General features: G+C 47.6%; 1 protein-coding gene across 1 annotated transcript in view; it reads left to right on the forward strand.

Moving 5' to 3' along the window:
- The window catches only part of PLEKHA2 (pleckstrin homology domain containing A2), a 747,617-nt gene that overhangs the window by 477,930 nt on the left and 251,235 nt on the right, over positions 1-18,452 (forward strand). The window contains exon 4 of the mRNA XM_086943737.1: positions 7,665-7,721. Within this exon, the coding sequence (XP_086799863.1) occupies positions 7,665-7,721 (57 nt within the window). The remainder of the gene's footprint in view (positions 1-7,664; positions 7,722-18,452) is intronic.

Here is an 18,452-nt window from a genome sequence, read left to right on the forward strand (position 1 = left end):
ATGACGGAGCGGTTCCGTCATGGCCCGGCTGCCGCGCCTGCGCGGCGCTGATTTTGCGCCTGCGCGGCAGTTTTAATGAGCGGGGCGGGTCATGACGGAACCGCTCCGTCACCAGCACAGCTCAACTGTAGCTGGTGATGGAGCGGTTCTGTCACCAGCATGCGGCGGCCGCGCGGCCGCCCCGTCCTTTTAGCGCTGCGGCGGAATAGCCGCCGCAGCGAAAGGGTTAAAGGCCTGCTAAAGGGTTCCGACAGAGGACACAACTTCTGATTCTCATGCATGTCCTGAAATTTGTCCCGAAACTCAACACCGTGGAGGCACCAGCGGTTCAGCCACCACCCTGCCCGGGGAGCATGTCTGGCCCTGCACCAGGTCTAGCATTACTGGCGATTGGTCCAAGAGGTCCCTCACCAGGTTACGCATGCCAACCACTCAAAGACCATCGCGTTGAGGTAAGAGAAAATGATCCACATGGGAAAAAGATTTATGGGCTTCAGAGTAAAAGGTATATTTGCGAGAAGATGGGTGGTGGGCTCACCATACGTTGAGTAAGGATAAATTGTGAAGAAAGGTGGAGAGTATGGTGGTATAGGGCCTCCACCCACCAAGTATCGGCCGAGATTGTCATTCCACGCCTTTCACACCGCCAGGGGAACATGTTGACAGATCAGGATAGCCATGCCTCATGAGCCCAGGCGGAAACCCGAGTGATATACCTGGGAATATCCCTTACGGGCTAGAAAGGGTCGATTGTTCCTCATGAGCTGTGTTTCCTGTAGCATGGGGTTATCAGGGTTGGACCTATGAGCCTTCTTAAAGGTTGCTCCATGCTTAATTTTATCAAGCATACTGTTGACATTCCAAGAGAGGAGCATCAGCTTGGCTGGGGAGGCAGACCTTTAAGCCTCAGTTGAATGTAGCAAAGTGTTGTGCATGGACCTGTGTGGTGCGTGGTCTCTGTGCAGATGATTTTTGTATATGTCGTTTAGTATAAATATAGTGTACCATCAGTGGGGGAACCTAAACAAACCCCGCCCAACAGCTCCCAGCCCATATTCCGCAAACTGGAAGTACCGGTCGTGCTGCAACTAGGGACAGTAGCCAACTGGGCTAGACTATGATGTGAATCACCCTCCATTATGCAGCCCCACCCCAACTATTTTAAGAAAAGATATGAAAAAGAAAACCAATCAAAACCCACAACATGAAAGGGTAGCGGGCTAAGCATGTGTTGACGCAGAACATTTTGGGACAGTTCCACAATTATAAAGGCACCTGTTGGAGTAAAGTTCAACAATGTCACACAGGGTGGAGTAAGGTCACTGAGGAGCGGGCTCTACAATTCCTGCGGCTCTGCCCCTGTCTTGGAGCACTCCGCCACTCACCCAAAGGGCCCCTACTCCACACCCTCCTCTGCCCCTTCTATGCCCCTCTAATGATCAGAAAGGCCCTCCCCCCATGTGCAAGGCTGGGTGCTCCTCCATCCAATCCCATGCCATCTCTGGAGTATTAAAGAAGGACCTTTCCCTGGAATAAGACCAGGCAATCTGGGAAAAGGAACCAGGCATGCTGGGAAAAGGAACATGTACTTGATGTTAATAGTTGTAAGTTTTTGCTTCACTTCCTGAAAGGAGCAGGACTGCTGTTGGTCCTTAAGAGTGTAGTTCAGATTAATCTTCACAGGGGGGTTTGGAATGTGAAGGAGTCTAAATTTCGCACTGCTCTGAGAACAGTATTGCTATCTGCATAGTTAAGCACTCTGGCAATGAAGGGGTGAGGCAGGACCCTTACCGGAGGTCTTGCAGTCAGTGCCCGGTGCGCCCGCTCAAGTATTAAGAAGCACCATGGTCTGCAGCCAATTGGAGATGAAGGAAGCGGGTGCTGTCCCCTCCGCTCCCTCAGGGATACCCACAATGCACAGATTGTTGAGCCTCGATCTGCCCTCGGCATCTTCCACCCAGATCTCCAGTTGTCCCACCAGGCTCAACAGGGTCGTGATACAAGTCTCATGTGATTTAAGGGCATCTTCAGTTCCAAACACCCTACTCTCCACCTTGGTAACCCTGTGTGGTGTTCAACAAGTCTTGTCTACCCTTTGTTCTCCCATTTTGCCCTCCATTATTTCTTTAAGGGCTTGGAGCGCTTGCAGGATGGAAGAGGTCTTGAGGCCCTCTGCTGGTGGTATGTCACCCCTGTAGCCCCAGCGCCATATGAGGGGGTCGGCTGTTTTGTATATTTGTCAATTATTTGCTGCGATGCAGAGCTTGAAGTCTTGTCTTATGCCATGGCAGGTTTCCGGACCCCCGGGGAAGGGCAGGTACAAGCCCTGAACCATGAAAAGGGGCTCTGAACGGATGAAGCAGTTCACACTCCAGTAGCACCGCTGCATCACAAATTCAAGCCCTCAAAGGGGTCATCCTTCATCCGCCCCAAGCTTCACACCCGTAGTTGTTCAGAATCATCACTTCCAGGATGACTGCACCCAGAGCATGACCCAGAACAACACTGAACTGAGAAGCCACAAAGAATCCCACACTGGCTCAATGTCCACTCCTCCTTTGCGAGAGTTAAAACCACACTCCCCCGGCCGGTCCCCCAGTAGTGACCAGGCAGCACTCAGCCTGGCCACGCCATTGGATATGACCAGGCAATGGGCAGCTCAATGGATGTTGCTGTGTTGTTTATTGGCCTCTAGTTCTCCGGGGAGGTAACAGGCGAAATCATGCTGACCATTCAGGGATAACAGGAAAGAGTCACCTCCCAGGCCACAGTTAGGAGGCCAGCAGGCCCAGTCCCCAGAGGGGGGACAGCAAGTGAGCATAGCCCTCGGCTCTTTGTATCCAGAGCCAGACAGGGTGGGGCCCCAGTCAGTCCGTCTGTGACTGGTATGGCTGTGTGGAGAAGCACCAAGGCGATGCAGCCTCCCATGTCGGGCCCTTGAATCCACAGCAGCTCCTGCTGCAGGGGGAATGGGGAGCCACAGAAACATGAAAACAGGGGCCCAGAATGCACAGCTCTGGCAATGGGCCCCACAATGCAACAGCTCCGGAGAGGTGGTCTAAACCGCTAGGGTAGAATCCAAAAGGCAGCAGCCCTCCGACGTACCCTAGTGCAGGCTCTAGGCCCAGGGCATGGCTGGCTTCCCACCCAGGCCCAGCAAGCCTGCTCAACCATGGTTGGGGCAATCTTTAGGGGGAAAGGCAGAGGATCCCCCCTCCCATCGGTGCACTCCAGCAGGGGGCCCCAGTCAGCCGCGGCCTCCCAGAGGCGCGGTTGTGATCTTGCAATGCGTAGATCCAGGAAGCTGCCAGATTTTGTGAGGGCATGGGGCTGAGCGGTTGCCAGGGAGGAAAACTAAGGAGCACCTGTCGGCCAATGTCCTTCAGCGGAAGCTCCTAAATCAGCCAGCAGTCTCGTCTGTGGCCTCTCATGGGCATGGTCGGCACTCTGGTGACCTGCAATCTTGGAGGCAACTGGCTGCAACAAGTGCACCGGGACCTTCCAAGGTGGACGATGACGAGCCGGGGACTCTCGAAGCACTCACACCGAGACCAACGTGGGTTCCGCAGCAGCACTGCTGATTTGCGCGCAACACAGGCTGAAGAGCAGGCTGCTTCTCCGGATTACTGGGGGAATGTGCAGAGCTCTAACAAAGAGCAGCTGCCATGTTTGGCTTCAAAGCCACACCCTCGATATTGTGGTATTTTTTAAAACAGATAAGCTTGCTGTGAAATGCTCATTATATTGGCCAACATATTTAGTTAATTCTGAAGTCAAAATATAAGCTACAATAGTAGTGATACAATTAACAAAAATTATATCCATATTTTTCTCTCAGTTCAAAGTGATTTTTTTACCTGGATTGGATAATCCTTTGTGCAGTAATCGGGTGATTACTCTCTTGAATATTACACAGGTACAAAAACAGCCCCTTAGGATGATAATGTTGGACGCCGACAAGGCTTTTGATAGGGTCGCTTGGTAATAACTGTGGTTGGTGATCTTGCACATAGGATTTGGACAGTATTTCTTAAGGGTGGTGTAGGCACTGTACAGCTCACCAATTGTCAGTACTGCGCTAATGGGTGCTGTATCTGCTCCAATTGTTGGTACCCGGGGTATGTGCCCGCGGGTGCCCTTCTCATCTTTACTTCTTGCTCTATATTTGGAACATTATCTAAGTAGGCTGCTTAATACTGAAGAAATTTAAATAATTGTATTAAATGGAATTCCAGCTAAATACTTAGAATATGCTACGATTTTGCAATGTACACTAGGGAGTTTGACCCTACTATATCTGCTATTAAAATGGAGCCAGAATTTGAGGATCATGTATAATGATATCATCTAAATAGATATTAGACAGAGCTCATATGAAATACGGAAAAAAGTCAAACTGGCCCCTTTGGTAAAAAATGTTGTTTTAGAAATAGGAGAAAGTGAGCCTTTTTGTAACACATGGTAGGAAATCTGAGTTGGTACTCATCACAATGCTTTTTAGGCATGATATGTAATAGGAGCCATTTCGAAAATGAGTCTATCCCTCAAGTTTCTAAGAATGGCAAAATACATGAGAATGTGGAGGCTAGAGCATTGGAATTATATTTGTAATTTGTCAATATACTGTTCCCAAAAAATCAGGAAGATTTAAGATCAGTAGGCTGAGTAACAAATAATTTTACCTCTTTGACTCTTAATGCACCTTTATTAAGTAGTGTTCTGGGATTTTTCAAGGAAGATTTGGAAGAATCATCCATAAAGTGATTTATGTTTTCTATGAGGAAATGTCTGACAACATTTTAGATTTGTATTCTTGGTCTTCTGTTATTTATATGCATCTATAAATAAAAAGTAAAAGAAAAAAGAAGGAAAAGGAAAGATTCCTACCACATTTAGCGAATGCAGATGAAATGTCAACAGAACAACATCACTGTTTCATCAGGTCCAGTGTCTCTCGGCCTGGGATTAAAGGGTCCAGAATTTGCAGAGGACCATGTGGAACCTAGACAACATCACCAGTTCTTTCGGTGCCATGAGACCCTCCCTCCATCTGCTGGCACAAAACTAGGATTCCCAGTGGGCCTTCAAACGGACGTATACATTTGGTGAATTGTTAACAAGGGAATGGTAGACACTAGAAATACCGCTCTGTCCAAGAGACTCATGTGCAGTTTGGCTTCTAGGGACCTAAACTCATGTGCTTCTCCGATAAGCTCCTGGTGGGAGGTCAAGGCATGGCGGGGCTGCAAGAACCTAAAGAACTGGAACCGGTGTAAATGAAAGTTGGCCTGCAAATCTTGAAAGGATAGCATGTGTGCACCCGGCCACACATCTCTCAGCCTAGAGATGCCTATAAAGTACCATGCGCCAAAACATGTCAAGTTAGCCATGTGGCATAACCAATTGCCCCACCAAAGGATTGGGGAATGCAGCGTGATCCTGGCCGTCTACCCAGTATAGTGCAATGCCGATCTCCATATAAGGAACACAGTTCTAGTAAGGTCAGGTAGGGAACGGGTAATGGGAGTTCCCTACAGCCTGTCCATCAGTTCGCCCCTACCTGTGGGGCTGCACTACCCACCATGGAGCCAGTCATTGACCACCTACTGAGAGGCCCAATAATAGAACTGTAATTTTGCCACCGCTAACCCCCCATCAAATGTAGAGAGTACACAATTTTCAAACGTAACGCTAGGCACCCGATCGGCCAAGAGAAAGGAGTGCACAGCAGAGTGTATACCAGTGAACTTGTTGTTGGGCAGGAGGTTGGGAACGTTCTGCAAGACATAATAAGGCCTATCTATTTAGCCTGTCCGCATTTTATGGACCAGAGGAGTCAAGTTAAGTGACCAGGTGAGGCTAGGGAGCAGGGAAATATATATATGCTTAGGTAAGGGAATCTCAATCTGCGGTTCCGTAGCAGAGAGTGTCATGACGTAACTATAGGGGACCCGTTCAAGGGAACCAATATTGATTTGGACCAATTGATCAGAACGCCAGAGGCCTGCCCATTTAGTTTCAGCATATGAAGGAGCCGTGGACAAGTAGCCAATCTTTGATACCGTCCCCCCATTGGAATCCATGGTCTTGGGCATTGCATCGCACCAAGGACGGGAGTGACTCTGTCACAGAGGCGAAAAAGTGAGGCAGCAAAGGAAACCCTTGTCTGGTGCTGCGCTGGATCAGGAAAGTCAGTGACAGTATGCCATTAACCCATACTTTTGCGGTTGGGTCAGCGTATTACACCGTCACATACAATATGAGGCACAGCCCAAACCCAAAGTTTCTTAACCCCTTCACTGCGGCGGCTATTCCGCCGCAGTGCTAAGGGGGCGGGGCGGCCGCGCGGCGGCCGCATGCTGGTGACGGAACCGCTCCGTCACCAGCGTCGGTTGACCTGTGCTTGTGACGGAGCGGTTCCGTCATGGCCCGCCCCGCTCAATAGAACATCAGCGCAGGCGCGAAATTCCGTCATCAGCACTCAACGGGTTTAGGTATTCCACAGGAAGTTATAATCAAGGGAGTCAATGCCTTTTTGAAGCCAATAAGTTACAAAATGTTGGACCTTCAAGGCGCCTTTGATAAGCCACAGACTCAATGCTTGTAACTTTAAATATTATTATTATTGTTTTGAGGGTAGACCTAAATATGCATCTTTTGTAATTGACAAACAGTTTCATATTTTGAAAGAAATTATCTGCCGTAATGATGCTGTACTTGTTAACCCCATCCAACAGCATTTAAAACTTGATTCTACTAAGTGTTCATGACTCTCTAGGGATCTCCTGCTTAGCCTATAATGGATTTCCTTCTTATTATTCTTACAATTTAATGGCCGACTCTTGGTGCTCATGCTTTTGCCTCTCATCCCGTACAAGTGTGAATCCTGTAAGAATCAGTCCCAAGCCGCTATGGACTAGCGAGCAATTGAAGCTTCTCTTTATGGTGTATGCATATATTATCTCTTTCATATATGGCCAAACTCCAGTCTAGATATACTCCAACCTACGCCCTCAAAATCCACAACTGCCCCAAACAAATAAATGGTGACATGCAAATGCAGAGAAACAAAGCATGTAAACTTATGGCCAAGCCTAAGATCTGCATGAACACAATATACACAACTATCCAGGTTATTTTTCCCAATGTTCTTTCTTATTCTGATGTGAAATATCTTGCAATTGTTAATTCATTCTTTGTATTGTCTTCTACGTTCAAGAAGAGGCATTGGATTTCATAAGATTATATTGAGTGTGGCTGTTTGTCTGTATGGGAGTATAAGAATTAGACTTATGCCTCTCTAGGATAAAGTTCTGCTCTGCATGCAAAAAATTCCAGCCTCTTGTCAATAAGATAAATCTTTTCAGCAATAAGAGATGTGACTGTTTTGAAGACATCATAAAAACCTGTCTAATGTGATCTAAAACTATAACACAGATGCCATACTTTTGAACATCAAACACTGCAGCAACCACCGCTCAACATTCTAATGCCCAAGGTAGTAGGTTAGCAACTTTAGCAAAGTGATGCAATTGCCAGCGAGATGCTCTGGCTGGTGCACCCTTACTACATATTACACATGACAGAATTACTGATAAAGTTTTGCTTTGGATTTATTGTGCAATGGTTGTTGAGTTTCTCAACTACATGCCACTCTTTTGCAGAATCTGCCTGATGGAACTGGAGCCGTCGGATCTTTGCAGCTGACCTACATATCTAAGGTAAGGATTATGACCATGCACCATCCATACAAAGGGTTATTATGTGTTCTTGTTGTAATCACGCCCTATTTATAGAAATGCTTACAAAGCTTCCCTTAGTACAACCATACACTATCTACCGAAACGGTTATTATGGTTTCTTTATTACACCCATACTCTATTTGTACAAATATTTATCATTGTTTCCTTATTAAAATCATACACTATCTATACAAATGGTTATGACGGTTTCCTTATTACAGTCATATACTATCTGTGGAAACAGTATCAATGTTTCCTTAACAGCTTTCAAAATATTCCTTATACAGTATAAAGATAACGTTATATAACGGAGAATGTTTGTGATTGCGTTGTGCTTTGAATGTATCAATATTAACTATGGGGGCATGCCTGGATCATCTAGGAGATATTCAAAACTGTTAGAGGAAGCAGGGAAAGGTTGAACTGCCTATCTAGCCCTGGTTGAAGGTGAGACTTGAGGGTGGTCATTGGAGAGAGGGAGGAAATGTCTATTCATCCCAGGTTTTAGGAGTTTACTCAACATGTATATGTTGCGTAGGTCGTAGCGGGTGGTGGTACGAATGAGGAATGGAAGTTGCTTGTTAGCTTAAAAGGAGAAGGAGACTCTGGGATTTTAGGTTGCTGGGAATAGGATGGCGACATCATGAAGTAAAATACATGGAGACTGAGTGGTTGAGTGGTGAAGTTGAGCGGGGAACTTTATCATCGTGAGTTTGATGAAACTAAGTTTGAAGCAGTTAATTTAAGTGGTGCATGAGAGTGCAGCAGTTGGTCATTTTGGTGGGTTATGCAGGTTTGTAGAGCGCACTATCACCTGGTAGGTGTGAGTCTAGCCACACAGATGGCCTAGTGGGACTGCTCAATAATCCTGGTTTTTCAGCTTCTTGCAGAATTAAAAAAAATTAGGAGGAAACTCTTATGTGTAGCGGCAGGTCATTCCACACTTTAGGAGCGATGTAGGAGAAGGCTGGACCACTGGATCTTGTTTTCCGTATTTTTCAGAAGATGAAAGTGGGATGAGAGGTGTGAAGGAGAAGATGATTTTGGTGTCACAACGTATGTGTAGTACAAGAAGCCAAAGAAGCATATGATCCGATTGAGAGACATGGAGTAAAGAAAGAAAAGAAGTGTGCCAATCACTGAGCCTTAGGGATGCTCACTGTCAGGGGATGAGTCAGAGGACCGGGTGATTGATTAGAATCAGTTAGATAGCTGTATGATGAAATTCTATAGTGCTTAGCCAGTTCTGCCAAGAGGGGCCATCATAATGAACAGGTATTGTGTTTCCTGCTGTTGAAGGTGACAGGGGTTTAAGAGGATTAGTGTTGAGGAAAAACAGTGATAGGCATTCAAGGGATGTTCTTGGTGGAATGAAGTTAGCAGTACCCCGCTTTGGTGAGGTTGGGGACTGTTTTGAGAGTTAAGTGTGCTTTTTGAGTACAAGCTTTTCAATGAGTTTATAGAAGGAGAAGAGGGAGACATTTGTAGCTGGCAAAGTAAGAGAGGGTTAGCCAACCTATTTTGAGTAGAGGGACAGAATCTTGGGAAATTGTTATAGGCCCTTTTACAAATATAATTTCTGAGCACATTTAAATTAAGAGATGCATTTTTCACCGGTGGCTTTAGAAAGGATTGTATTAAATCTTTTGTGAGAGAGAATTTGTTGATTTCTGTGCCAAGAGTGGAGTTTCGGGTACAAAATGAAAGACGGTTGTGGGAGGAACTGAATGTGGAAGTAAGACATGCTTCCCTTTGCTAAGCCACAGAAATAGCATCAACTGGGATGTTGGTTGATCAAAAGCAGCAGTTGGGTTTGATGACTACATTATATCTTAAAGATCTGTTCAGGTTACGCAGGGGAAGTGTTGACTTAAAGCAGTTATTAAGGATTGCCCCCCGAAGGAGACTAGGATATGCCTAGAACATATTGAGATTACCTCCTTTCCAAGCACTGGAGCAAATCTCAAGACACTCATCACTAAAAAAAGAAGAAAGTGGTTGGGGTCACATGAGTATCCTCTCAGACCAGTCATAGAGAGAGGGGTAAGGCACAGTGTTGGAGGAAGTCTCATTGGTAAGAGTCATGCTCCCTATGTGTTAGATTGTGAATGATCAATCACTCAATGACACAATAGGGCACATATCTCATGGTGTAGTGTCACCAAACACTCAGTAGCAAAACGTGGCACAGTGCTTTGAGTAAGAGAGCACAAACTCTGATCGGATCGCTGTCTGTGGACTGCAAAGGTTCTGATGTCTTATTGGTACAGTGGGAGCTTTTTAGGGAAACAGTGACCTGAATCACACAATGATGCAGAGTTCTTGTGGTGCAGAGGCACCAATCACTCAGATGTTTAATGGGGCACTGTTCTTGCAATGCAAAGACATAAATCACTCAAAGGTGCAATGGGGCACTGTTCTTGCAATGCAAAGACATACATCACTCAAAGGTGCAATGGGGCACTGTTCTTGCAATGCAAAGACATACATCACTCAAAGGTGCAATGGGGCACTGTTCTTGCAATGCAAAGACATAAATTACTCAAAGGTGCAATAGGGCACCGTTCTTGCAATGCAAAGACATACATCACTCAAAGGTGCAATGGGGCACTGTTCTTGCAATGCAAAGACATAAATTACTCAAAGGTGCAATGCGGCACCGTTCTTGCAATGCAAAGACATACATCACTCAAAGGTGCAATAGGGCACTGTTCTTGCAATGCAAAGACAAAAATCACTCAACGGTCTAATGGGGCACTGTTCTTGCAATGCAAAGACATAAATCACTCAAAGGTGCAATAGGGCACTGTTCTTTGCATGCAAAGACATACATCACTCAGCAATTGGGCACTGTTCTTGCAATGCAAAGACATAAATCACTCAAAGGTACAATGGGGCACTGCTCTTGCAATGCAAAGACATACATCACTCAAAGATGAAACCAATGCAAAGACATAAATCACTCAGCAGTGCAATGGGGCACTGTTCTTGCAATGCAAAGACATAAATCACTCAACAGTGCAATGGGGCACTGTTCTTGCAATGCAAAGACATAAATCACTCAACAGTGCAATGGGGCACTGTTCTTGCAATGCAAAGACATAAATCACTCAACAGTGCAATGGGGCACTGTTCTTGCAATGCAAAGACATAAATCACTCAACAGTGCAATGGGGCACTGTTCTTGCAATGCAAAGACATGAATCACTCAATGGTGCAATGAATCAAAATGCACGGGGATCAGGAGCACCAATCTATCAAGTGCTCAAAAGGCAGATATTTGTGGTTCAGAAACAACAATCACAAAATGTTACAATGGGTCTAAATCTCTGGCGATAAAGGTGAGTTGTTGCTTTGGGACCATGGGCCAATCTGTGCTCGGATCCACGAAACTTGGAGTTGCCGATATAAGAGAGGCTGATGTACTTTCCATCTCATAGGTATGTAGCCTCTGAGTGCTAATCAACTGCTGCTTCAACTTGTTTTCAAAGATTCTGGTGCTATTGAAAAAAGTGATTATTATCATCGAAGGTTTTAGTGTCTGTAACTCTTTTCTCTTACACTTGCTTTCAGCATTGATTCACGTCTTTATCTTGGAAGGGAGACCGTTTTTTGGCTTGCCTCTCCCTTAAGCATTACCTGTTATCATTCATTTTAATTTATTTGAGAGACTATTTTGTGATGCGCTTATATCCACGTCTAGGATATTTAATGTGTGCGTATCTTCATTTAATTGAGATCAGTACCATTGTACCTGTTGGATCCGTTCCCTCTGAGTGATTACACAAAGCTTCTGCACAAAGTGGTTCCTTTAATTTTACTGACAAAGCTAGTTCAAAGAGTATATTTTTTTAATGTCATTTTTTTAATATTAACTTTACATGTAGGCTGTTGATTTTGCCAACACCCCTATTAAAGTGTATCTTACTGAAACATTGTGCCTGCGTGTGATGTGAGTGCTTGGTTAAGTGTTGATTTAATCTTGACTCTTTCGAAAAAATAATAATGAACTGCATATCACAACTGAAAAGCATGTTGTTTAAAAACATCACTATCAAAACAGTAAGTATTGTAAGCATACAGCGGACATATTTAGGAGGCAGTTTGCTTTAAAAAATATATATATATATTTTTTGTTGCATGTACTTGCAATAAAATTGAGAAAACAAATAACTACGTCAGAAGTTTGCCAAGGCCAGACATTGGCTTTGCCAGTTCATCCTATTCTTTTGGACTGAGCGCACATTCCAATCACGTGCGCTTGTTGAGAATCACTGAGTTGTGGACCCAGAACGAGGCTCCGCGGTAATGATCGGCTCACCATCTGTGACACGCCTAGTGAAAGGGACTGACTGTCAGCTCAAACTGATTGCCTGGCCTAGATGGACAAGGGGGATAGTGTGTTCATCTACTTCATTAATGTGTGAGTGGCCTCCCAGAGTGATAGCACACGATTGTACCCAGAGATCATTAACTTACCCTCGGAGCCAATGGAAATGCAGAAGCTGAATCACTTATTAGATTGTGAGGCACATGCGTAAGGCAACACGAGGGGGGGCGGCAAGGTACTGGGCGGGGCCCGCTCCGAATTTCATACGGAGCTCTCAGGCCAGAGTACAGTGCTGAAGGCCCCCCCCCCCCCCCCCCCCCCCCCCGCACCGCACCTCGGGGGCTGCAGGGGCCTGCGATATGCCACTGTTGTGAAGCACGATCTGTCTGGTTCCTGTTGCATTACAATTTCCACCAAGTATTATGCTCTATTGATTTATGCAGTATATTGTGCCTGTTGCATGTAGAATTAAGTAATTATTTGCATAAGTTAATCACTGGCTGACCACTCATATCCTTGGGCATTATTTCATGGGTTGCTGAGCTCTGATTAACCCAGGATTCTCCAACACATCGACCCTGAGCTACCAGTAGCTTGCAGGACGATTTCTAGTAGCTTAACTCTTGGAGTTTGGAAGTATTCCACTGCCTGAAAATGCTGTACTTAAAATCCCCATGGGCTTGGTTCTATGCCGCTGGGCTGGCAATGGAGGAGCTGAATACCCTCTCAGATGATCAGTGCGCTGTACAATTTAACATACCATAACATACAACCTAGCCTCTTATTAACTAAACAAGCCTGTTTCTTGCTAAGAAGGCTGAAAATAAAGAAATGCCTCTAACCAGGGGGCTTATTTACAAGCCCATTGCACCATCAGTGCAACACTTTTTTTGACGCACCAGTGGCGCAGTGTGCCTGCTCATAGCTACAAGTCCACGTAAAGCCACCCTATGTGGCTCTTCATGACCTTGTAAATATGGCCCACTTTCACACATTACTCTGTGTGAAAGGGGCGTTTTGTGGGTCTTGCTTTGGGTGTTCCCACGAAACGTCCATGGAACCTGACACATTCCCAGATTTACAAGGTTTTGTAAACCTGGGAATGTGTCAGATTCCTACAGCCATCTATTTGGAAGTCAGCATCTATCACCCCCTTCTAAAGAAACCAAGTTTGGATCCTACTGATCTTAAAAATTATCGACCTATTGCCAGTCTTCCAATCGCGGCTAAAGTTTTAGAGAAGCATCTAAACACAGCATTGAACAAATATCTCTATGTCAACAGCCTGTTGGACAATTCCCAACATGGCTTCCGTTCCCATCATTCCACCGAATCTGCCTTAATTCTTGCAACTGAAAAGATCAGCAGAGTGGTGGATGAGGGAGGGAGGGCCGTCCTCGTGCTACTTGATCTCTCAGCTGCATTTGACATCGTGAATCATACGATTTTGGTGCAGCGGCTGGGGGACATAGGGATAGGGGGGGCCGCTCGGGCTCTCCTGTCCTCCTTCCTGGAAGCAAGAGAGCAGAGGTTACTCTGGGATGGTTTGAAATCGGACAATTTCCATCTCCCATTTGGTGTGCCTCAGGGGTCCGCACTCTCCCCGACCCTGTTCAATCTCTATGTGACTCCACTGGCTATTCTCGTCAGGAGGCATGGCTTTGCTCTGGTCTCCTACGCCGATGACACACAGCTCGTCATTTCCATTCTTAATCGGCCAGAGACCACAGCAGCCAGGTTCCATGCGTGCCTCATCGAGATTATGACTTGGATGAGCCAGAACCATCTGAAAATCAATACAGATAAGACCAAAGTGATGGAATTTGGGTCGGGCCAGCCCCTTTGGAATCGATCCTGGTGGCCTTCGGAAGCTGGAGAATGTCCTTCACCAGCACAGAAGGTCAGAAACCTGGGGGTCATTTTTGACAGCAAATTGAATTTTGGCCCTCAGATAAATAGCCTAGTATCATCGTGCTTCTTTCTCTTAAAAACGATGAGAAAAATCTTTCCCTATATTCCACGAGAGTTACAAAAGACTGTATTGGTCGCTCTTTTCTTATCCAAACTGGATTATTGCAATTCCTTATTCCTGGAAATCGATAAATATCAGCAACAAAAACTGCAGTCTTAGTAGTTCCATCGGTACGCCTCTGCCTACAACCTCCCCAAAACCCCAAATGAAACACAGACAAGTATGTTGGGATGAAGAAGTTGCAGGTTTATTTGTAGTACAAATAACAGGATGGGTTAACTGACAGGCGACCCCCTCCACCCCGCAACCCCTTGTTGCAGGGAGCCTGAAGTTGAGCCAAAGTAACAGACACCAGCGGCCATAGCCCGGTGTGGTACCTGGGAGGAAACTCCTCCCACCGGCGGACCTATCGTCCACCCACCCCACCCTCCGGACAAGGGAGAGTTAACTCACACCTTACCCATCCGGGCAGGGCGCTATCGGCAAGCCCCGGTTGCTCAGGCTTACAACTGCCCTAAGGACTAACGGGGCACCGTCGAAACCAAGTCCCCAAGAAGGGCCCCTTGGATTATGTATGACTCAGCACGGTGCGTTTCGCACTGGGGCTTCAGGTCCTGTTCCTGCACCTGTCCTGTATGGGGATCGCCTTGTAACTCCTCCTGCAACAAGAGAAAACATTAATACATTATTACTGTCCCCCCCTCCCCACTTCCCCCCTTTTCAGCGGGTGAGCCGCAGGGAGGGGAGCTGAAAAGCACGGCCCTCGCGTCCGACGAGGAAGGGGAGGGGGCGGAGCAACCTACGACCCTACGGCTGGCGAGGAGCAGCCAGAGGAGCGTACTAACTGGTGTGGGGGCAGCAGCAAAGAGGGCGCCTGGTAGGAGGGGCTACCCTTATATCCTGCCCCGGGGCCCGCCCCTCAACCCGCCCCCCCCTTATCGTTGATGCCCCCCAACTCCCGTCCCCCACCCCCAGAATGGGCGGCTGGCTGCCCACGGATCTACTACGGGGTCTGCCCTCCTATGTGGTCCCCTGCAGTGACCGCGGGCATCCTGCATAGTAGTTCCATCGGTACGCCTCTGCCCACAACCTCCCCAAAACCCCAAATGAAACACAGACAAGTATGTTGGGATGAAGAAGTTGCAGGTTTATTTGTAGTACAAATAACAGGATGAGTTAACTGACAGGCGACCCCCTCCACCCCGCAACCCCTTGTTGCAGGGAGCCTGAAGTTGAGCCAAAGTAACAGACACCAGCGGCCATAGCCCGTTGTGGTACCTGGGAGGAAACTCCTCCCACCGGCGGACCTATCGTCCACCCACCCCACCCTCCGGACAAGGGAGAGTTAACTCACACCTTACCCATCCGGGCGGGGCGCTATCGGCAAGCCCCCGGTTGCTCAGGCTTACAACCGCCCTAAGGACTAACGGGGCGCAGTCGAAACCAAGTCCCCAAGAAGGGCCCCTTGGATTATGTATGACTCAGCACAGTGCGTTTCGCACTGGGGCTTCAGGTCCTGTTCCTGCGCCTGTCCTGTATGGGGATCGCCTTGTACCTCTTCCACAGCCCTGGGCGTGGCACCCGCTGCGCCTAGAGCCCCCACTACCTAGCCCCCTATTCTCCTCTACTTGCATCCTGCTGTTTCCAGTGCTTCCCCTAAATCTAGTAGGAATATTGCCATGCCTACCTTGGACAAATGCACCCCGTCAGATTCCCAGCAACCAATGGATTTCGCGTGCAGTAAGCTGTGCCTGCTGAAACCCACCCCTCGCATATCTGCAAATTTACGCATAGCTGCGTTTACACGCCTGCGGGTAACTTCCAGCGCCTCCTGCGAGATCGCTCCATGCCATATAGGTCTGGGAGTTATTTCCGACCACCATATGCTGCATGGTCCCAGCTCACTGCTCAGGATGCTCAAGTCCTTCCTCATTGCATCTAATAGACGTCTCTTGCCTAATGGTACCAGGTCATTCCCCCCCTAGATGCACCACCAAGATGTTTGGCGGTCGTCTATTCTCCCTCAATTTCTTACGCAGCGTCGCTAAGAGTGCAGGCCAATGCATTCCAGGGAGGCCAAACCAGGATATACTAGTGTTGGTGAAGCCATGCTTCCACGTGCTTGCATTCACCCATCTCGCCAATCTTGTGACATAAGAGTGCCCCATCACCCACACCTCTGTGCCTGCAATAAAACACAATGCGTTGCAAGATTATAGTTTATTTGAACACTTCAAAGCACTGCAAAGTAAAACAACCACCAAAACGTGGCAACTGTAGTCTATAATTCACATTGCACCACAAACCAGAAAAGGCCACGTGACCGTGGCATACGTAAACATATTCTCTCTTTGCCTACACGTTCCCTACTTCACTTCTGCTAAAAGGGTGTATTACAGTAAGTGGTCTCACATATCTTTTGTAGCAGTTGGAGTCCCACCGCCCTACCCTCTTAATTGCCTCGGCTGGCAGACCTTCCTTGAAAGCTGTGGTGGCCGCCCCTATTCTAAAAGAGTGGGAGCTGAACTTGGCCCCTTTTGTTGTATAGCCAGCCAAGAATACGCACCCTTGCATCACATGATCCACATGGTATTTAGTAACCGGGGAGCCGTCTAAGTGTATCAATAGCAGCCCTTCTGTACATGGGCGGCAAGACAAGAAGGCGGCTAGCAGGGCCACCGGGCAGTAACTGTCGTTGCCCAGGCGATGTAATGAGATGCTCCTACCCCTGCCTGCTTGGTCTGTCTTTGAGAATTGTAAGTAAATCTCTACTGATTCAGCTGTAAGTCGCACGTCCTTCATCAGCAGGGCCCTAGAGTTCATCTCTTTCTTGGAGCGGGCCACCAACTCCCCTATTCTAAAGGCTCCAAAAAACGCTAAGCTGAATGTCACTGCGAAGAGGGATGCTTCGTAGGCAGAGTGGGTGACCGTGGGAAGGGCGTCTATCATACTTTTTAATGTCTCGTAATCAATGGGGGCCCTTTGGTCTACTGATTTAGGCATCACTCTTGCCCAACCTTTGAGCGCTGCCCTGGTCGTAAATAATGTGGTGGGGTCCTTCTGACCTAACAGCCTGGCATGATGCCCGATGGCCGACAGGTGACCCGCCATCCACGAGTGGCTCTTCCCCTCATCTTTCGCCCAAATCATGAATGCTTGCACCTTGTCAATCTGAATGGAAGCCTCCTGCTCCCAAGGGCCCATGATGTCACAAAATGTTTTTACGCAAGTCTGATATCTTCTCATAGTCCGGGGTGCCAGGGACATCTCGCCTAGCTCTCTAATGCGCTGCGCCACCGCAGCAGGTGCCAGAGCTGAGCCGGGAAAGGTGTCATCTCCTCTCTTGCTCTCGGCCAAGCCTCTCGGAACCGCTGCCAATGAAAACGTGAAAGTGCGTCAGCAGCCGAGTTCTGGACTCCTGGAATGTGCCTAGCTCTACATTCCACGTTATTGTACAGACATACCTTGACTAATTCCCTAAGTAAGCATAAAACAAGCGCGCAAGAGGCAGACTGGGTGTTGATGGCTTGGACCACAGCCATGTTGTCGGACCACAGGACCACCCTTTTCGCAGTTAACAAAGCGGGCCAGAGGTGGAAAGCAACTACAATTGGGAAAAGCTCTAATACCGTTATGTTGGCAGTTATCTTTTTCTTCCTCCATGCGTTGGGCCACTTCGCTGCGCACGACTCCCTGTCGAGGATTGCGCCAAAACCCTCCCTGCCTGACGCGTCAGTAAACAGCCTCAGCTCCTGGCTGCTGGTCCAGGGATCCCTCCATATGACGGCGCCATTCAATTGCCCAAGGGAATCCCCCCACATCTTGAGGTCCTCTTTAACCCCCAAGCTGAACCTCACCTGATGGTGCCTGCGTTTTATTTTGGCAACTGTCTTGGCTAACCTGCGCGCAAAGGCTCTACCCGCTGGAATCACCTTGGTGGCGAAGTTTAGTCTGCCATGCAAGCTTTGTATATCGTCCAGTGACACTTTATCTTGCCCCAGTAATGTCTGGATCTGAGCTGCCAGTTCAATGACTTTATCTGCTGGAAGCCTAGCCTCCCCTACATTGGTGTCGATTTCCACGCCTAGGAAAACTAGTACCTGCGCTGGCCCCACTGTCTTCCCCAGGGCCAATGGCACCCCCAGATGTTCTGTCATTACCTGGAATTTTGCTAGTGCCTCAGCGCAGTCTTGTGTCTCTGCTCTACCTATAAACAGGAAGTCATCGAGATAATGAGTCACGCTCTCAACCCCTTCTATCTCTTGGAGTACCCACTGGAGGAAGGTGCTAAAGGCCTCAAAAAATGTGCATGAGATGGAGCAGCCCATAGGCATGCACCTGTCGTAGTAGTATTCATCACCCAGCCTAAAACCCAGTAAGTGTTGGCTGCTGGGATGCACTGGCAGGA

This window comes from Lissotriton vulgaris, chromosome 11 (assembly GCF_964263255.1).
Source record: "Lissotriton vulgaris chromosome 11, aLisVul1.2, whole genome shotgun sequence".
NCBI lineage: Eukaryota > Metazoa > Chordata > Amphibia > Caudata > Salamandridae > Lissotriton > Lissotriton vulgaris.